This window comes from Peromyscus leucopus, chromosome 3, assembly GCF_004664715.2.
Source record: "Peromyscus leucopus breed LL Stock chromosome 3, UCI_PerLeu_2.1, whole genome shotgun sequence".
NCBI classification, from domain to species: Eukaryota; Metazoa; Chordata; class Mammalia; order Rodentia; family Cricetidae; genus Peromyscus; species Peromyscus leucopus.
The window spans coordinates 99009406-99029943 of record NC_051065.1 but is presented as its reverse complement, the minus strand read 5'-3'; the positions used below and the strand labels follow the sequence as shown (position 1 = coordinate 99029943).

Sequence of the window (20538 nt, the reverse complement as noted above, 5' to 3'; positions counted from 1 at the left end):
AGTATTTCAACAGGTCTAGATCAAGACCAGAGATCCCAAGAATTCACAGCAGCAGCTCCCCTGACACTGATGTGAGTTTGGGCACAAGTTTTGTGACTTGCGTTGTTTCTTGCTGTTCTGCTGCCTCAGTTTCCCTGGTGTAGTGTTAATTTGAGAACGCCACGTCCAATGGAAAGACGATGGTCAATGCACCAGAAAGACTGGATCACTCCAGCTCCAGGAAATGGGAGTAGAATTGACTGAATGGGGCTCCCACAGGGCTCCCACCCTCCCACTGAGCGCCCCTTGCCCTTCCGCTCCGGGTAGCTTACTGCACATGTTATGAGGGCACAGTCTCATCCATCACCAGGCCTCGGCCCATCCAGTTTCTCAGGCAATCCTCCTCTACCTGTTCTGAAGCAGCTGGCCCAAGTCCCATCAGAACCACACAGAAAGCGGTGAAGTAGAAGATGCTTTAATCAAGGGTGAAGTCCCCAGTCAGGGCGACCTCACTCCATCTTTAGTGGAGGGGTATCAGCCCCCGCTCCAATGCCCCCCCAATACCCTGAGGCCCCTCAGGAAAGAGGGAGCAGCTGAACAGCAAATTAAGGAAGAGGCCAAAGGTGGATAGGCAAACCCAGATTACGGAAGCAGCAGGACCCTGACCAGACCTGGCAGAGCTGACTCAGGCGAGAGCTTTCGGCCACGGTTCAACCTCGGAGGGGCCGAGGCGGCTGCGCACTGGCCCGTGGTGCCAGGGGGCCGAGGGTCAAAGGGGACAGCAGGGAAGGCGTGCTTAGGAGATGAGGCGGCTGTGGAGCTGGTGCAGCTGCTCCTGGGTCAGCACCAGGCGGTGTCGCTGTCCCAGGCCTGCCGCACACGAGAAGGTCACTTTGCCCATGTAGACTGTGTCGTCCTGCTGCTCCTCCTTGGCCTTGTGTTGGGGACAGAGAGAGGACCTCAGGTCAGGGCTGCCTTGACTATGGGTCCCTGAAGGGTCCCTGGGTACTGGCACTGGCAGCCCCTGGAAACAGAGGCTTCTGGGTTCGGACACCACAGTGACATCTTTGAAGTTAGAAGGGAGTTGAGGCTAACGAGGCAATCTGAGTCAGGGCAGGTGTCACTTATGTGCTGGGATAGTCCAGTCTCTAAGTGCTGAGAGCACTCTGGGGTCTGTGCAGGTGAGACTTGGCCCTGCCAGGGAGAGTAAGGTGTGCGGCGGGGCCTGCGACTCCAGAGGCCTCTTCAAGTCCCCACGGGGCACCCAGCGCGGTGCCCCCACCCTGCACCGCATGCCCCCTTACCCTGAGGAAGGCTGAAGAAGGGAAGGTGGCAAAGTCAGTGGGGACGGTCGCTCCGGGACGCTGAGTTACTGTCTCCTTGAGGACCTCGTCCTGGGGGGAGGGGGAGGAGAGGGGAGACAGGTCATTCAGGGGACCCGCGGGGAGTTCGAGACCTGCCCGGCTTCACAGGGGACTAGCTTTCCATCACTACACTTTGGCTCTTGTCTCTAACCCAGTCCCCGTCCAGCACCCTCCATGCTTTGCACCCCTTCTCTCTTCAAGGCCTAGCTCAGCTTCCCTGGCCTCTAAGAAACCTCCGGCAAACGCCCTGCCCTCTCCTGGTCCAGCTGGCAGAAACTGCAGCCGTGCATCCTGAAGAACCAGCACTGGTGGTTCACCAGCCTAAAGAGGATCCCACTCAGGCACTTCAGTGAGAAGTCCCCCTTCCCTCCCACCTGCTCCCCAGTGTGCCCCAGCATGGAGCAGGTCCAGAGAGACCCCACCAGTGCCTGGCTCCCCCCAGGGGCGAGCCAAGAGAGTGAGAAGGCGGGGTGACCGACCTTGAGCCTCTCGATGGTGTCACTCAGGGACTTGAGCTGAACCACCTGTTCCATAAGCTGAGCTGACGGGCTCTTGGCGGCTGTGAAGAGGGAGGGATGCTGAGGATGCTGAGGATGCTGCGGTCCATCCCAGCAGCTGAACCACATGGTCACAGCACTGGTACTGGACCCACACAGCACAGGCACTTCAGAGAGAAAGCGCGAACTGGGTCTGGTGGGAAAGCCTAGGACCCCAGCTATGGGGAGACTGGATAAGAGGACAGGGGGTTCAAGGCCTGCCTGGGCAACTTACTGAGACCTTGTCTCAAAACGAAACATAAAAAAATTTGAAAAGGGCCAGGCATGTTAGTACACGCCTTTAATCCCAGTGCTCAGGGAGGCAGAGGCAGGTGGCCAGCCTGGTCTACAGAGCGAGATCCAGGACAGCCAGGGCTATACAGAGGAAGCCTGTCTCAAAGAACAAAACAAACAAAAACTTAGAAAGTAAAAATCTGGTGCTACAGAGCATTAGTCTAGCAAGCTTGAGGCCTTCAGTTCAATCCCAGTAGAGAAGAAAGAAAGGAGAGATGGGTGGGGGTATGAAGAGAGAACATGGGTAAAAGTCAGGGAAGCAGAACTCTGAGGTCAAAGAAGACTGCTAGGAAGGCCTGGGGAAAGACGGAGGCCGCAGCCATCTTCTCACAGCGGAGGGCACACACCTGGACTGGCTCGAGTGATGTCTACCACGTGGGTGTGCGTGCTCAGCTGATTCAGCGTCTCCAACAGCTGGCTGGTCTTGCGATACAGGGCCCCATCCACTAGGTCGCCACCAGGGCCCTCATGGGGTGGGAGGGAAAGCTTCGCAACATGCAGAGGGGGCAGAGCGGCCAAGGACGCCTTCATCTGGGCTCCCTGTCAGGATGTGGGAGGGAGGGCACAGAAGCCGTGGTGAGGGGTGGGAGGTAGCCTCTGCCACCCACCAATGGGCAGGCATGCCCAAGCTCCAGCCCCAGGCTCCCCACGAGTGCCTTACTTTGAGGACGCTGTTCTCATGCTGGAGCTGAGAGATGTGCAGCCTCATGGCAGAGATCTGCTGAAGCAGCAGTGGTGAGTCCTTCACCAGCCCCGGGCCTGGCAAGGCGCCCGGAGCCTGCCCAGGAGTGCCCCCTGTGAAGATCACACAGGATGTCATCAGCCCTGGCTGCAGAGGTTGAAAACTTGGCTCCTCCCTTCCCCTCCCTCCCTCCCCCACTTCTGAAGGCTCAGGGGGAGAAGCCTCATGCTGTTCCCAGTCCCAGTGGCCTTGGGAAACCCCAGCAGGGGGGAGTCTCTACCTCGCTGCTGTTCTTCTGTGTGCAGGAAAGCCCATGGGGGAGCAGAAAGAGAGAGAGGGGGTTAGACGATGTGGGGGTGCAGGGCGAAACAAAGGACTCTGGACAAGACATACACAAGACCCTTTCCTCAACGCCAAAACCTCCTCTCTAAGAGCCTGCCTCTGCCTCGGGGTGAGAGTGAAGTGAGAGCCAGCAAAGGTGGACGAGGCAGGCCCCAGTCAGTGCCCGAGAGAGAAGGGCCGGCCCGTGAGTGCAGTGCAGGAAGCCTTGGGCGAGAGGTTCCTGCCTCCTGCTTCTCTCCAAGAGCAGCAGCATGGGGAACGGTCCAGAAGCTGCACCTCGGCACCCCGTGTGCTCACCAGCTGCGGAGCGCAGGGAGAAGACACAGGTGCTCTGCCTCGCTCCCAGGCAAATGACCTTTTTTGATGGGGTGTTTCATTAACTTAGAAGCAGAATCTGTTTAAGAGCCGGTACTAGAACAACACAAAATGGTGATCTAAAGATTCTCTCCCAAAGAACACGGAGCTGTGGGTGTAAAATATCACAAAAGTGCTTGTCACTTCCCTGCATCAGGTTGTATCTATGACAAGGACTTTGACGAGGGCAGGCCCTCAGGTGAGGCGAGCAGGTAGAAAGGCCAGAGACCTTGGGGTTTAATTATGGGGCCGGGAGATTGTCCTCTGGGGGTGAAAAGGTCAAGCACAGAACTGGAGGGGAAACAGAACCAAGAGGCAGTGGCCTCTGCCTTATCCAGGGCCTGGGAAACAGCCTGGAAGACAGAGAACTCCACAGGAGGCTTGCTGACCATACTAAGAGGCTAAACAAAGGTCAGAACAGAAGTCATGAGCAACACTGGGAGAATATGCCGTGGAGATCCACGAGGAAATGGAGCAGGCACGCTGAGGGACCACCTGACACTGGCCTCAGGCAAGGCTGGACGCTCCAGCAGTGTGGCCCGGCCTGTCTTGAATATGGCTGAGATGGAAGGCCACACGGCAGCTCCAAAGGGACAGACAGCTTCTAGAGCCTAACTCGGTCGTTACTCTGACTTCACTGACAGACAGACAGTCTTGCTAACACGCTGCGTTACTCAGCAGCTCTCTAAACGTCTCTTCACAGCAAATGAAAACCTGGAGAAAGCAGGCAGAGGGAAGCTGGGCAAGCGTGTTCTTGGCTGAACACCTAGGGCAGGGGCACCTGAAGTTAAACCGAGGCCACAAGAGAGGACAGTCAGTCTCCTCTGGGCCACCGTACTCACCACCAGCAATGCCAGAGACCAGGGTAGCGATGCCTGAGGGAGGGGGGCCCCGGAGCCCCTCAATTGTGCGCTTGGACTGGCTGCTCAGCCGCTGCTTTAGTTCGGCCTTCTCTGCCTCCAGCTGGTCGATGTCAGCCTGGAGCGCATCCATTGTCTCCTCAAAGTCTCTGTGGAAGAGAACCTGGGCTCGGGCCTGTCCCTTCCTCACAGCCCCACGGGACTTTCCACCCTGACAGCAGGCCCTGAGAGGCAACCCCAGCCACAGCTGGAGCAGTGCGGAGGAGCAGACTAGGGAGGGAAAATGGGTAGTCAGACTACAGGACAAAGGAGTCACGAGCAACAGAGGGCGGCCGACAGGACAGAGCGTGGAGGACTCCGGGGCCCAGGGGTGGTGCCTGACTTCTCCTTCTTCCGCAGCAGGGTCTGGGTCTCCTCCAGCCGAGTCTGGACCTTCTCGATGCGCTCGTCTGCATCCTTGGCAGCGCTGTCCAGCTTCTTCTCCAGGAGGCTCAGCCGCACGTTGGCCTCACTCAGCTCCTCCCCCTGGACGAGGTAACACTTGTAGTTCCCCACACCCTCCCCAGGGCCCCAGGACTGGGTCAGACTATGGGATGTGGGGCTCCCTCCCTGATGACCCCTAGCTGCAGGCCCCACTTCTTTCCTTGACTCCCACGCCACCCCGATCCCCACTGCCAGCGCCTGCTGCTGCCCAGTCCTGCCACACCTCCTGGCCTTCATCTTCATTTTTTAATTAATTAGTGTTATGTGTATGGGTGTTTTGACTACACGTATGTCTGTGTACCATGTGTGTACCTGGTGCCTGCCCTCAGAGGCCAGAAGAGGGCATTGGACCCCCTAGAACTAGAGTTAAAGGTGGTTGTGAGCCACCCCGTGGGTGCTGGGAATCAAATCAGGGTCCCCTCAAGAGCAGCCAGTGCTCTTAACCACAGTCCATCTCTCCAGCCCTCCGCACCTTAATCTTGAGCGACTTCTTTAACTCCTTGATAACTGTCTCTCGGTCTTCAAGCTTCAAACCCAGACCTTCAGCATCCGTGATCTCTGCACGCAGGGCTGCAGCCCGAAGTTCAACTGGAGGAGGCTAAGAGACAGGGTGGGTCAGAGGGTGGAGGCCGAGGAAGGAGGACAGGGTGGGTCAGAGGGTGGAGGCCGAGGAAGGGACCACTAGTGCCCTCCTTTCAGAGACATCCAGTCACAGGATGCTCCGCCCTCCAGACTCTGCAAGTTTGCGCCCCTGCAGGCCCCTGGGTCCCCAGGGCCCCACCCACCTTGCTGGGTGGCCGCTCTGCGTCGTACTCGCCCTCCTGCATGGCCGTGGCCAGCTTGTTCATGGTGCTGATGAGGATGGAACATGACTGGCGCAGGCACTCATAGGGGCTGCTGGAGGGGCTCCCGTAGATCTGCGGGAGCCGAGCGCAAGAGTGAAGGAAAGGCTGCGGCGGCCTCTGCCTCCTCCAGCCCCACAGCCCAAGGTTCCAGGCCAACCTGCTCGCTGGCTTTGAAAGCCAGCTCCTCCAGCGCAGCCACAGGCAGCCCTTCATTCTCTGCCAGGGGGGCAATAAGCTGGGCGGCGGCAGCTGCCACCTCCTGCAGAACCGCCACCACCCACGTCAAGTGCTTCCTGCAGTCGAGGAGTGTGTCGGATACCTGCGCGACAGGCTAAAGTCAAGAGCCCACCCGGTCCAACATTCTATCCAGTTCCTCGCTTCCCGATTCAGGCCCTGACAGGTCCAGAGCTTTATGTGATAGGCCCCTCCCGTTTCTGCTAAGCTTCCTTCCCTCATAACCTCAGCCCGAAACCTGTGATCCAAAGGCCAGTGCCGCTGGGATCCCAGGAGCATCTGTCCCTGGCATTCGCCTTCGGATCTTCTTGCAGAACTGGCGGATGTCACTGCATGATGTTTCCAGGTCTCGGAGAAGAAGGGCAATATCTGTTGCCTCCTGCCCACCCTACACAGGAAAAAGGACCCAGGCAGAGCCCGGTCAGCACTAGGGGAGGGGGGGGGGCACAGAAAGACCCCTCCGATCTAGATGTGCCTCACCTGCAGGAAGGCACGCAGCCGGCCCACCTCCACGCCCATACAGTCCAGGGCACTCTGGGTGAACTGTGCAAAGAGAAACATGCGGTCTTAGCACCTAATGTGAGCTCTTCTGTCCCATCATCCTCTCTACGAAGTCCCGCCCTCTGATGACTGTACACACACACAGGGGTCCTCTACCGTCGCTGACCTCTGACCCGACTTCCTTCCCTCATCCCTACAGCAACCTTAATCACGATCTACACATGTCACCTTGATGTGGTCAGCCAGCTGCATGGTGGAATCCTCGGGCTGTTCAGCAAGGTGGATGCTGTACAGATGCTGAGGAGAACGACACAGAGACAGCCTTTAGCCTACAGAGGGTGAGGGCTGAGAGACTGTCCTCTTCCCAAACTAGAGTTTGAGCCCTGGACACTGTGGTCTTCAGAGGTACAAAACCTTCCAAAACCTCCAGGTAGCCACATCCCCAGGCAAGTTCACATCAGGGCAAATGAGAACTAGGATTGGTGGTGTGGGCCCATGATCCTAGCACTGGGGAGGCACACAGAAGCATCAGAGGTCAAGGCCAGCCTGAGCTACAGGGAGACGCTCTTATAAAAAATGACAGTGAGACAGCTAAGCAGGAAAGACACCTGCTCACAACCAGAGCTCAATCCTCAAGACCCACACGGTGGGAGGAAAGAGTTAACTTCCTCGCGCTGTCCTATGACCTCTACATGGACACTGGCATGCAGACACACATACATGCACATACACTACACACATAGATTTTTTTTTTTAATCCAGACATGATGGCGCAGACCTATTATCCCAGCATTTGGGATGGAGGCAGGAGGATCAGGAGTTCAAGGTTATTGTTGGCTACATAGCAAGTTTAAGGCCAGCCTGGGTTACATGAGACCCAGTCTCAAAAGAAAAAAACAAAAAAACTAGGCCTAACCCCTCCAACACCAACAAACCTACCCAAACAACGATAAAAACAAAACCAGAGCAAGCTAGGTCTCGAGCAGCCCACTCCAGACATAAAACCTTGTATACCCTGGCAGGAACTCCCATTAGGTAGACGTCCCCTCCTGCCCTGCCGCTTGCCCAAGCCTAGATTCTGGCCCCAGACCTGGTAATACTTGATGGCCTTGGTGAGGGGCTCCACGTTGACAGTCTCGTCCAGCTGATCCTTGTGCAGCAGCTCGATGAGGAAATCTAAGGAGCGTTCGTGGGCACTCATCTCAGGGTAGAGGCTGCCCACCTTCTTATACACGTCCACGTTGCATTGGGAGAGGGCACTAAAGACCAGAGAAGGGCTCTGTGAGGCCAAGGTCTCTAGACAGTCTCTCCGTGCCGGCCAATCCTGGACCCACGGCCCAGGGTGCAGGGGAGGGTGCAGGGGAGGATGCAGGGGAGGATGCGGTGTCTCTTACTGTTCATAGCGGTGCAGCGTGGCCTGCAGCAGACTCAGCGAGTACACCAGGCCCGCAGCGAAGCTCAGCTGCTCCCCAGCAGCTCCTCGGAGCCCAGGCCGCTCCGAACAGTTCTCGCTTAGGTCAAACTTCTCCTGGGCCTGCTTCCGGATGAGCTCTGCCTGTGGGAAGAAGATCAGGGTCCTGGAACTGGGAGAAGGGGAAGAAGAACAAGACCCAGGAACCCAGGACCCAGCTAAACAACAGCCCTCAGACTGGCAGGAGGTTCCCAGAGGAGCAGGGTCAAGATGCCAGCAACTTATGAATGGCCAAGAGACTGGAGGGCAATAGAGCCATATGGCATAAAGCTGCTGCGCTCAAAATCTGCTATTTAGTCCCTAGCTAACTCCTGGCTACCTCTGGCATAAATGTTATTCCTTCAGTAACCTTCACCTTCGCCTAAAACGGACCTGCAACTGCCTCACAAGAAGGCTACTTCTCTTTCCTGGACAGTTGCTCCAATCTGGAGGGGACTGCTTCCAGACCCCTCCTGTATACATTAACAAACGATGTTTGAGTACCTCATGTTAAATCACAGGAGCTGCATGTCAACTCTGTGCACACTCCTGCATACATTAAACCGCCTCTAGGATACTGATAACACCTAACACAAGCTAAGTGGTGCCACGGCGACACTGGATTCTTCAGGAAACAATGAGAAAACAGCTGTACACTCACAAGGTTTTTCCCCGAGTATTTCTGAACTGCAGGTGGTGGACAGAATGCAGAGCCCAGCGTGGCGGCTGGCTCTGGATTCACCGAGACCTTGCTGCCTGAGCGACTCGGGGAGTTGTGGGCTGAGTCTGGGAGTTGTCGTGAGCTCTGGGCCAGCAGGTTCTGTTGCACGTGTGACTGGCAGGCCTTACCTTGCATATGAGGCGGGGCATGAGCAGCAGCACCAGGACACAGTCGTGGTCTCCGCCTGGCCGAAGGAAGCTGTCAGGCATGAAGGCCGTCAGCAGGGACATGTGCCGGTTGGCCTGGGCCACCTCCATCTGTCTCAACTCCATCTCAATGGCCTGCAGGGTGGACAGGGAGGAGGGCTCAGCCCGAACGGAAAGCTGCAGAACCACCGAGGCTTGCTTCACCTTTGTCTCTAGGGTAAGCCCAGGCCAGACTTCTTCCACAACTACCACACGAAGCACCCTGAGTCCAGAACCCACACCATGGCAGCCCATTGCTGCCCCAGGCTGGGCTCTCTAACACCCGACTTCAGGGGGCCCACTTTTCTGACCTTGGCATGAGCCTTGGTCTCGGCAAACTTGATTTTGAAATCGAAAGTCTCGGGAGGTGGCTGCTGCTGTCTCTCCACAGACGCTTCCTGCTGGTTCGTCAGCTCTCGGTTAACATCCTGAGGGCAGACAGTGGAGCACAGTGGGTCCTGGGAGCCGAGCTCGATCGTCGGGAGCAGGGAGCAGGGGCAGGGGCGAGGCGGGCACCTGCAGGTGTGCGGTCAACTGGCGGTACTTCTTGATGGTCTGCTGATAGTCGGCAACTGTCTCCTGGGCTGCTTCCACGCGCTTCTGGGCCTCCCGGACTCGGGCTCCTGCCATGTCCAGCTGCTCACGGAGCTCCAGCTCTGTCTCCCGCGCATTCTCCTGCAGCTCATCATTCATCTCGTTCATTGCTTCCTGGACGCCACCAAGTTGGGAGAGGGCACAGGCAGAGTCAGGATGGCAGGGCCGGAATGTTGCCCTTACCACAACCCCTGCTCAAAGGTCAAGGGTCTGATGTCAGTCTTTCTCAGAAGGTCCCTTCCAAATACTCTCCACCAGGGTCAGAAGTCAGGGACCTGCTCTTCTCTTACCAAATCCCCCACGGTCTCCCGCAGTTCCCGAACTTTCTCTTCTAGATTCAGGTTCCGGTCAGTCAGCATCTCCACCATCTCCTCCGCACCCAGCGCAGCATCAACCTGTGTTAGGGGTGACGGACAGGGAGAAGTGCTGCTGTAAGGGCCTGGAGGGAGGGCAGCAGAGCGCGGGTCCGGGGCCCGGGCAGGGCTGTCAGACCTGCTCCTTAAGCTCGTCAATGGTGCTCTCCGCCTGACCCAGCTCCTCCTGCAGACGCTCCCGCTGCTGCCTCACGACCTCCAGCTCCTGGTTCTTCTTCTCCATGAGCTTCTGCAGCTTCACATGCTCCTGCTTCTCTGAGGAAGAGAGATCTCGCATCCTGTGGAGAAGTGGAAGGAGCAAGGGAGGGAGCCAGAGAGAGGAGAGGGATGGCAGAAAGCACGTGTCGATCACAAGGTAACGAGTATTCGGACACTCGAGGCAGGCGAGGGCCAGAGGGAGGCCTACCTCACCAGGGCGTCCTTTAGGCGGGCATTCTGCTCCTCGAGCTGCTTGAGCTGGTAGCTGGATGCAGCCCCGTCTGAGCCTGTGAGGGCGGCAGTGTGTTCATGCCGGGCCTCCTCCACCAGCTGGCCCCCATGGTCCTGGTCCTTACCTTTCTCTTCGATCTCAGCCTTGAAGATCTCCAAGTCTGTAGTGAGCTCGTCCACGCGTTCCTTCAGAGCCTCCACCTCCTGCTGCAGAGACTCAGCGCGCTCCTCAGCCATCTCCTTGTCCAGAGTGGCCATCTCGATGGCGTCAGCTGTGTCGGCCATCTCCTCCATGTAGCGCTCCTTTGCCTCCAGCGCCTCCTTGGCTTCCTGGAGGTCGGAGGTAGGCGGAGCCGGAGCGGAGTGGGTCCCGTGCTGCCCTTTCTCCCGAGGCACCCCACACTGCAGCCTGGCCCCTCACCTCCCCGGCACCAGCTTCATCCCAAGGCCCACCTTCCGCGCCTCTTTGAGGCGCCGCTGCAGGTCTGCCTGCTGCTCCTGCATTTTGCTCTTCCATTCCTGCACCTGCTCCAGCTGGATCTTGTGCTTCTCCAGCTCTTTCAGCTTCGCCTTGTCTTCTGACCGCTTCAGACGCAGAGTCTCCAGTTTCTCCTCCAGGTCCCGCACCTGGGCCCTCAGCCCTTCCTCCTCCTGCCAAGAGGAGGCCCATGGTTTGTGCACGGTCCCTGCCCCACCCTAACAAAACTGAGCTGTAGCCAAGACAAGAATGTAGGGAAACATCTCCTGGACTGAGCATCAAGAGCCAGCGGCACAGGGACCCCTAAGAGGAAGACGTGGCACGCCATTGCGGAGTAGGTATAAAGGCAGGCAGGAAAGGGCAGCTCAGGCAAGAGGGAGAGCCACACGATATGTCCACACTGGTGCTTTCTGATTCCAGGCCTAGGTCGTCCCCAACCCTGCCCAGGGGTCACAGGTCCCTGGGCGCCTTGAGTCTACCCTTACCTTAGAGGGAGAAGGAAGTGGGGGTGCTGCTCCAGGAGAGGTGAGGGCTGGTGTGGGGATGATGGGTGCTGCCAGCGGAGTCTGAGCTGGGGTGCTGGGCTCACTGCTGCTTAGTTCACCGGCTGATGCTGATCCAGAGGGGCCCAGGGAGCTGCTGGCCCCCGACACTCCAGTACTGGCTGGGCGAGTAGGCTGTAAGAGGACAAGGGCAGGCCACAGAGGGAAGAGAACATGGGATGCAGAAGAAGAGGCAGAGCAAGGGATGGAGCAGAGGAGACAGAAGACACCGCGGAGAAGAAAACACAATGAGACCACAGATGCGGAGGGACAGACAGTGAGAGTCCAAAGGCACAGGACAAAGGACAGTAGGGAAAAGGAGGGAAGGATGGGGGACAGAAGATTGTAAGTTCCTCCCTTGGCAGTGTGTCCACACTCTCCTCGCTCTGCCATTAACCTTCAGAGCAGGATCTTACTCCCCAGAACTCCCCTCTGGACCCCACACGTGATCATTTTAGCAACTTCTTAATACTCCCATTCCCATCCTTGTGCTGGGCCCACGTCCAACTCCCCCAGCAGAGAAAAAGTGCCTCAATGTCATTCCCAGAAGCCAAGAACAGATTAGAGATTGTTCTCAATTGTCACGTTCTCAGAGGGCTGGAACATAAATGTGGTGTCAAGCCTGCTGCCCTGGTAAGCGCTACTTAGTCTGGGAGTCGAGCTGAGTATCACTCCTTTGGTCTACGACAAGGGATCCTAGAGGCTACTGGGCTGAGTTGGGAACTGTAGACAGACCACCCTGGAAACAAGGCAAGTAGAGTGTACCCCTGTACTTGCTCCCCAGGACAAAGCGCTAGCTAAGTAACAGTATCCAGGCCCCTGTACCCTGGAGTGGGGAGCTGGTTAGCTTCCAGGAAGTCACAAACCCAGGGGTAGACAGTGCCACTCTGGCAATGCTGAACCCCAAAGTTCCCCTGGTGAGCAGACATGTAGAACCACAGATACCCACCAACACTCCCAGCCCGAGGCCTTCAGATACTCACCCCTCACTCAGATACCGTGCATGTCAAGAGCCTCACCTCTTCTAATCTCACTTTAAAGATGCTCAAAGCCTGCCTTGATTGGCTGTATCCCCTCTTACTGCTCTTCCCTACTTAACCTACTGGCTAAGGTGGCCTCCTAAGGATTAGAAGTTGCCAGGGCTGGAAGGTGGCTCAGCAGTTGAAAGAGTTCTGGTTGCTCTCCCAGAGGACCCAGGTTTGATTCCCAGCCCTCACATGACAACTCCCAGCAGATCTGACACCCTCTCTGAGGGCACACATATGGTACACATACATACATACATACATACATACATGCAGGCAACATTCATACACATAAAAATAAACCTTAAAAAAAAAAAAAGACGAGAAATCATTTCCCCAGGAGGGTCCAGTTACCAGCCTCGAGCTGCTCTTCTCCCGCAAAGAGAACCCTTCGTACACTGTAACCAACATTTACTTGCTAGCATGCATGGCCACATACATGCACATGCCTGAAACGTGTGTGCACTCAGCAGTGGCTTACGGAGACCTGCTGGTTCTCACCTTGGGCCGTCGAGTTGTGGTCTGGACAGGCAACAGGAGCCAGAAGAGAAGGAGTCAGGAAAGAGAGGGCCACGGCAGGGGGACAGAGGTGGCAATGAGAGCAGCAGCAGCAACAGACAGGGCAGCCCCCCCATCCCACTGCCTCCCTCAGGAGCACCCTACCTACCCCAGGAACTCCCAGATCCCACTGCCCTGTCCTGCACTCATTTTAACCACCCCCTGCAGGCCTCACCCCTTCAGATACCCTGAAGATCACACAAGTCCTGCCCCTAGGCTGAGCCACAGCAGAGCAAAGGCAGCAGCTGGCAGGAAGGTCTCCAGAGACTGTCCTTCTGTGAGGGATCTCCCACTCCAGCCTGGAGGCCCCGCCCAGACACCACTCCCAAGGACTGTCCCAAATCAGCCTCTTCCATCATGTGCTAGACTCTAGAGCGAACACCCTAGGACCCGGCCCATGATACACTCAGAAACGGGAACTCAGATCCCTAAGGCAGAACAAGGCTATCTCGTGCGTGTGTGTGTGTGTGTGTGTGTGTGTGTGTGTGTGTGTGTCCGTCCCCGCCCCTCAGGTCCAGGTCTTGCAGCAGGCCCCATCCCTAAGGCAGAGGGCTCAGGTGTCAGGACTCCAAATACTGCATCAGTAAAAGCCCACAGCTCAGCAAAGTAACCCTCCCAGCTGGAGGAGGGCGGGGGGGGGGGGCAGAGCACTCAGGATCCATCTTCCAAAAGCAACCCAGGAGGCCTTTGGGGTATTTCGGAGTGGCAAAGGGGCCATTAGCCCCAACTCCCAGAGGCTTGCTGACTGTGCCTCAGGGCTCTCGCAGAGACAAGATTCAGCTTGAGCTCTGTTTTCAGCAGACACTACGTCCAAGAAGACCAATGTCCACCCTCTAGTCAGGACCGGTTCACCACAGCTGTGGGTCCTGTCCTACCCTGATTAACTCCCTAGCACAGACTCTGGGGAGGCGGATGCTGGGAGAACAGGCAAAGGCTGGTAAGTAGGCCTGCTTCAAGCACTGATACACCTAGCCTGCTGCTGCCTCAGGCTGGACCCCAGGAAACCCTCCCAAGTGCGCCTGCAGCAGAGACTGCCTGGAGCCCAAGCCTGTGGGACCACTGGTATAAGGCCTGGAAGACTCAATCTGAGCCCAAAGCAAGTAGATCAAGAAAGAGATGTCCAGGGGTGGGGCACAGTAGTGACACACACCTCTCCCGCCCCCCCCTTCATCCTTCCCCTCCTCCCCCAGCCAGGTAGACTGATGAAGTCAATCAGCCCCCACCCCCACCCCAGCAGCCTGCTTCCATCGCCCTGGCAACCCGGCAGCAGGACCAGAGCAAGCAAGAGTACCTTTCGGGCTGTCGGTGCCTGTCTCATCATTGCAGAAAACCACAGAAAGCAAGGAAGAGGAAAGAGAGGGGTGGACGGAGGAGGACAGACAAACCAGGGAGGAAAGACAGACGACGGGAGGGAGGGAAAGGCGGCGGAGACAGGAGATTAGTGCATCAAATCCCAACAATGCAGCCTCAGCTTCGGGGCCGCAAAAGGCTGCTGTGGCGACACGGAGGCCCTGGCAGGTGCGCAGCAAGACAGCAGACGACCGCGAGCTCCGGCGGGCTCCGGCAGGCTCCGGAGCCTTGCTTGGCCCAGGTCGCCAGCTTAAGCTGATGGCAGCCTCAGTGGCCGCAGCAGCAGCAGCTCCACCTGACGTCATGCACCCACCCTCCTCAGCTCCATGGGGGTGGAGCTACCAGTCCTAGGTCACCTAGCAACCACCCAGAACCCGTGGCTCCTCCTCCTCCTCCGGATGGAACTGAATCCTGCGCAAAGCTGACCTTCCTTCCCATCAAACACAAGGCTCTAGCTCCGCCCTCTTCTTCCCTTCCACCTCCAAGACTTTGCTTCAAAAAGCTGGGCCAGGGGCCATTGCAGAAATGGTACCTTATGGAGCCAGGGAATTTGTGCACAGGAACAGAGGGCCTGTCGGCTCCATTAACTTCTCATAATTAATTCTGGCCCCTGACAACCTCATCCCGTCCACTTCTCTTACACAAACGTCTCTTATCAGGAACACAGAGTCAGAGCAGCCCTCCAGCACCCAGCTCCAGCTCTGCAGAGTACACAGTGATTAGGGAGGCCTGGGACATGCCACTGGCAGCAGCAACAGCTCTAATAACAGTGTTGGGCTCTTCTCTCACCTCTCCAAGCTATCCAGAGATGAAAGCCTGTGTCTAAAGCTTTCTAGAAAGGGAAGGTATTTTTAGAAACACCCATGTTCTGTCCTGCCTCCCTCTCAAAACACCGGTTTGGGGAGCTAATGGTTCAGAGGTTAAAGAGCCTTGGCTGCTCTTACAGAGGACTCAGTTTGAATTCCAAGCACTCACTTGGTGGCTCACAACAATCTGCAACTCCAGTCCCAGGGGCATCCATCACCCTTTTCTGGACTCCGCAGGCACTGCTCAGACATGGTGTACTAACATACACGAAGCACAACCCCCATACACATAAACGCACACTCACTGGTTCTTGATCCGGATCTAGCTCCCTGTTCTGTGTGGGATGCCAGGGGCAACTCTGGCTAAATGATCTGCTTTAACTGAACCAGCTGGGTGTAAGACTGGAGAGAGCAGGGGCACCCAGCAGCTGACAGTTTTTAGCATAGGCAGTTGAGGCCGTGACGTCACTTTTCACCAGGACACAGGCACTGCCCACTACCAGGGTCACGTCAGCCTGCAGCCACAACTCTTCCAGTCTCACACTGCAGCAGCTTCATGCTCTTCTCTCTTCAGGGACCGGGCGTGAAACTGGAGCACCAACCACAGGACAGAAATCAAGGGATGAAGCAAGACCCCGTGCATCTGGAATGTGCCCAGCATTCTTTACAGCATTATCTGCCTTAGAATCCTATTCCTACCAGGAGCCAGGAGCCAGGATCAAAAACAAGTACCACAGTGAGACTCCCAAGTTTTTTCGAGGCCCACCAGGAGTTGAAAAGGTGCTCTCTCCCCCCTTCCCACCATCCCAATCCAGAAGCTTCCCATGCAACACCAGAGAGGCCTGAGGCAGCCTGGCGCCAAGGAGCTCACAGTACTGCACACATGGCTCAGACAGGCACATGCAGGGCAGAAAGAACTCGGGCAGAGGCCCAAGGCAAGGGCTGGTGCGAGGAAGTGGTCATGGCAGCAAACGAAACATTTAAAAGTCCATGGAGAGGAGCTGGGCATGGTGGTGTCCACATGGAATCCCAGCACTAGAGAGGCTGAGGCAGGGGGACTGCCACAAGTTCTAGGCTAGCCTGGTCTACGTAGTGAGTTCCAGACTAGTATGAGCTACGAAATGAGACCCTCTCAAAAGACCTAAAGAAAAGTCTGTGGAGGGGGGTGGTGGTCAAGACCCTGGGGTGGGGTGGGGGCCCAGACACATACTAGATGAGGGGGGTCAGTGAAAGGCACTGGCAGAGCAAGGCGGGCACTATGGCAGCACTGATTCAAAGGCAGACAGACAGACTGCTCCTCAGTGGTCTGACCCCTCCTCCTTGCACACCAGTCTACATCTGGTGCTCTCCCCAGCTCCTCCAATATGTCCGGCCACCCCCAAGCCTGGCTAAGTAAGAACTCACTGGACCCAGCCACTGTGCTTCGCCACCGGGCACCTGGAGTCTCTACCTGGGGGTCTAGAGCAGGGGGGAACGGTCTCTAGTGAGTGCGGCCTTGGCCTGGTCCCCGAACCTGATGTCCTTGTTCTCTTCAAAGGCACTTGGGAGGACAAGCTGCCACTTCCTCTAGCCATCCCAGCCCCATGGTTACACACATGCATGCAGCTGGGGTGGGGGAGCATGCAGGAGAGCAGGACGGGCTCACAGCCCACCCACCCACCCAGACACAAACAGTAAACACACCACCTTCTTAGGCTTCAGTCCCCGCTGCGTGAGGGGTAGGAAAGGGCAGAGTTAGAAAACAGACTGCTGGCCAGACATCCTGTGCACGCTGTTAATACCAACTGAGGTGAACACAGGCAAGGGCTGAGGAAGTCGGGCAAGCTTCAGGCCCTGGGCAAAGAAGGGACCCTCAAGGGCCAGCTTCTAGGATGTTTACCCCGGCTCAGAGAGGCCAGAGGGCTACTCCCAACCCTCTGCAGAGGAGAGGCAGAGGGAGCTGGAAAGGGCCCTCTGTATGTATAACACTTGTGAGCAGAAGAGTTCCTTCTCCCGCTACACTCCACCCTACCCTGCCTATAACCCCTCAGGTCTTGGCATCTTTGGAGACCAGAAGGTAGGAAGCTGGCTACACTCCTGGGTTAGGCCTGTCCTTCCAATCTCCCTCAGCTCAATCCTAGTTGACCCTAACACTTTTTCCTGCCACCTTTCTTCTAGTCCTGATGTGGCAACTCATACCCAGGAAATGTCCTTCTTGGGGAGGTTAGGCAGCTAGTTCAGTTCCGACCCATCTACCGCTCTGACCGGCCTAGCCCTGGGTCTTCCCCCTCCCATTCCCAAACCACTCACCAGTTTGCTGGTCTTTGCAGCTGCATCTGCTCCCTCTGTAGAAAGCAAACAGCAACAAAGTACATTTACACACAGGGCGAGGGGAAAGCCCCCCTCAGTGGGGTGGGAGGACAAATGGGGGAGCACAGAGCTGATGCCCTGTTGGTAGCAGATGGGCGGAACACTTGGATGTGAAGCTGCGGCTTCGGTGTGTAGCTAGTACCTCTCTTGAGGACCTTTGAAGCAGAAGAGTCAGGAGTCTCTGGTGAAGTAGTATCTGCTCCATCTTCAAATACTTGGATCTGAAGCCAAAGAATAGACTCTGCAGTCAGATCAAGAAAGCCTGTACTATGGGTCCCTTCTGAGCTCCCAAGCAAGCCCAAGTGCGGGGTGACTTCCCTTTCGCCCATCCATAGCCTTGTGTCCCACCCAGGAAAATGGAGTACTACACACTAGTGGCACAAGCAACAGATGTATGTACGCACATGCGCGCGTGTACACACACACACACACACACACACACACACACACACACACACACACACGGTGAGTTACCTGGGATTGGCGTACGAAGATGCCATGGCCTTCATCACATGTGAAATACTTCCTTCCCTGGACAGTGCCATCATTCTTGCCTTTTGCTTCATCCAGGATCACGCCCACCCATTTGCCAGTGGCAAAGAGTGTGGCTCCAACATAGGCCACAGTGCCACGGTGGCCTTTTCCAATCACTTCTACACGGGAGCCCACCCGCAGGGGCCGGGCACCTGCTTCCGCACTCATCCTGCTGGCACTCGGCGTCTGAAAAGACATTGCAGACATACACAGTCAGGGGCTGGGGACACCATCCTGGGCTGAGAGAACACCACAAGTCATCTCCTTAAACTCCATGCTTTGCAGTGGGCTGCAAGAATCCACTATAGAGATTCAGGCCGGGAGAGACAGGACAAGGCAGTTTCTGTAGACGGTGGACAGAGCCACGTGGCCGGAGAGAAGAGAAAAAGGCAGAGATTCTGTAGATGGTAAGGCGATCTTTTTTTTTTTTTTTTTTTTTTTTTTAGTTTTTCAAGACAAGGTTTCTCAGTGTAGTTTTGGTGCCTGTTCTGGATCTCGCTCTGTAGACCAGGCTGGCCTTGAACTCACAGAGATCCGCCTGGCTCTGCCTCCCAAGTGCTGGGATTAAAGGTGTGCGCCACCACCGCCTGGCAAGGCAGATCTTTTGTAGCGTTGTCTCAGAGCCAGGAGTAAGGAGCAAGGAAAGAAAGATGGAGGACAAAGGAAAGGGGGACGAAGATGAGATCGAAAGCATAGGAACTGAGTTATTACCAGGGCTATGAGGACAGAAAAAGAAGGGACAGAGAGGAACTGAGTGTCAGGACGGAAATGAAGCTGTAGACAGAATTCTGTCTTAGAGAAATAAAGTTCATGGACATAAGAGCATGGTGTATATAGATTCCTTTCCCTCAGATAACCCCACACCGGATGTAGCGTCTTCCCCAGGACCCTGGGAGGGATTTTCTCAGGGCAGGCCCTTGAGAAAATTCTAATAATTTTTAGGGTGAAGTAAGTCCACAAATTGCCCTTTGAAAAACATCAGTGACATGTCCAAAATTTCCCCAAAGTCAGGTATAGTGGCTTACACCTAGGATCTCAACACCCAGGAGGCTGAGGCCAACCCGGGCTATATATAATAAATTAAAGGCCAGTCTGGGCTACATAATGAGACCTTGTTTCAAGAAAAACAGCTTGTTTTGATGGCTCACACATGTAATCCCAGCACTTGAGAAGCTCAGAAAGGACTGCCATGAGCTGGGGCTAGCCTGAACTACATGGTTGAGTTCCAGTTCAACCTAGTCTAAAGTGAGACGAACCTCAAGGGAAAAAATGTCACAACAATGAACAGTAACAACAATCTTTAAAAATAAAAATGAATTTAAAAGATATTCCAAAATCCTCTAGAATCTCCTTGAATTCTTAAGAATTTAAATTGTATAACAAATCAAGATTCCTTGGTAGATCTTTGAACGGCACCATATGGCTGCTGCTTGGGTGTACTGCCCCCAGGCAGAGGAAGCAAGAACAAGCAAACAGCTCTATTCAGACCAGGTTCCCCACAACCCTGTCTCAGGAACCAGAGCTGAGAAAGTTGTGGCTCAGTGGTGGCCCTCTCCACTGTCCTGTCTTCCTTGGGATTCAAATGCCCTTCTCTGGGTTCTCCACCCCCACTCCACCAATTTTCTTCTACTTCTTTGTGTGTGTGTGTGCGCGCGCACACGCACGCGTGCATGCACACTTTAAAATGTTTGTTATTGTTCTTTTGAGACAGAATGTCGGTATTACCCTAGGCTGGTCTGGAACTTACAATCCTCCTGCCTCAGCCTCCTGAATGCTGGGATCACAGCCATAGACCAACACATCCAACTAGCCTTCTTTTCAGGCACAGAACTGAACCTTTTTCCAGGCCCTCAAGTCACCATCACTCCTTCCGGATACGACTCCTGTCACTCCATCCACATGTCCACCATGACATTCCTGGATGGCTGACTCCACCTATTCACCATCCACTCCCTCCTCCTGGTCCTTGTCCTGCTCTACCTCCCTCAGGCTCTGGAGATCCTTCCCCAGTTCATGCCATCACAAGAAGAAAACACAGGCCAAATAAACAAAGTTCCTCCAATTAGCCCCTCCCTGTCTGCAGACCCTGCTCCATCGTCGTTCCGAGGACAGGTAAGGGAACACACAAAAACCCGTCCTTGGGAACTTCCCTGCTTCTCACATATCCGTGATGAGAGAACACATGAAATTAGGTCCCAAATCAGACCAGGATTCGGAAGAAAATCACACCTAAGCCATTTTTAGCAATAGCTGTTCCATGAGCCAGAGAGCTTGCAGCAAACAAATAAGGCAAGGAAATGTGACCCCATGGGTCTAAAGAATCCAGGGGGTTCTTCTTGATACCCCCACATACTCAGCATGGCTGGCTTCAGAAAGGAGCCCTGCCAGAGCCAGGGAAGTCAAAACACCTCCCAGCCTGTCACTCGCTAACTCCCTTCCTCAAAAAGCCCAGCCAGTAAGCTGGGGACACAGCTCCTAGGGGTGTGGGGACCTCAGATCATACCTGGGACAATGTGGATGCTATGGGCGTAACAATAAAGGAAACTGCCAGTGACATCAAGGCTGGACACAAACTCGGGAAAGACCCTCCCACACCTCCCAACACACCTCTCAGAACCAGGAGGCTGTCTCAGTGGACGCAAATCGAATCTCAGGCAGAAGAGAGCAGG

General features: G+C 55.8%; 1 protein-coding gene across 10 annotated transcripts in view; it reads right to left on the bottom strand.

Moving 5' to 3' along the window:
* Positions 1-438: 438 nt before the first annotated feature.
* The window catches only part of Dctn1 (dynactin subunit 1), a 32914-nt gene continuing 12814 nt past the window's right edge, over positions 439-20538 (bottom strand). For 2 of the 10 annotated variants that reach the window (XM_028871333.1, XM_028871328.2), the window contains exons 2-32: positions 17810-18055; positions 17478-17556; positions 17276-17310; positions 16673-16693; positions 14122-14139; positions 12774-12794; positions 11191-11382; positions 10681-10878; positions 10353-10557; positions 10205-10283; positions 9917-10076; positions 9715-9819; positions 9347-9538; positions 9142-9258; positions 8774-8926; positions 7869-8029; positions 7565-7733; positions 6703-6771; positions 6454-6516; positions 6212-6361; positions 5897-6058; positions 5680-5811; positions 5367-5492; positions 4794-4936; positions 4394-4560; positions 3136-3150; positions 2835-2968; positions 2521-2713; positions 1823-1902; positions 1284-1373; positions 439-913 (exon numbers count right to left, since the gene is read on the bottom strand). In XM_028871333.1, the coding sequence (XP_028727166.1) occupies positions 776-913; positions 1284-1373; positions 1823-1902; positions 2521-2713; positions 2835-2968; positions 3136-3150; positions 4394-4560; positions 4794-4936; positions 5367-5492; positions 5680-5811; positions 5897-6058; positions 6212-6361; positions 6454-6516; positions 6703-6771; positions 7565-7733; positions 7869-8029; positions 8774-8926; positions 9142-9258; positions 9347-9538; positions 9715-9819; positions 9917-10076; positions 10205-10283; positions 10353-10557; positions 10681-10878; positions 11191-11382; positions 12774-12794; positions 14122-14139; positions 16673-16693; positions 17276-17310; positions 17478-17556; positions 17810-18037 (3795 nt within the window). In that variant the 5' untranslated portion in view covers positions 18038-18055 and the 3' untranslated portion in view covers positions 439-775. Of the gene's footprint in view, positions 914-1283; positions 1374-1822; positions 1903-2520; positions 2714-2834; positions 2969-3135; positions 3151-4393; positions 4561-4793; positions 4937-5366; positions 5493-5679; positions 5812-5896; positions 6059-6211; positions 6362-6453; positions 6517-6702; positions 6772-7564; positions 7734-7868; positions 8030-8773; positions 8927-9141; positions 9259-9346; positions 9539-9714; positions 9820-9916; positions 10077-10204; positions 10284-10352; positions 10558-10680; positions 10879-11190; positions 11383-12773; positions 12795-14121; positions 16048-16672; positions 16694-17275; positions 17311-17477; positions 17557-17809; positions 18056-20538 lie in introns of those variants that run through there. The other 8 variants (XM_028871336.2, XM_028871332.2, XM_028871337.1 and 5 more) reach the window with 6 other exon arrangements.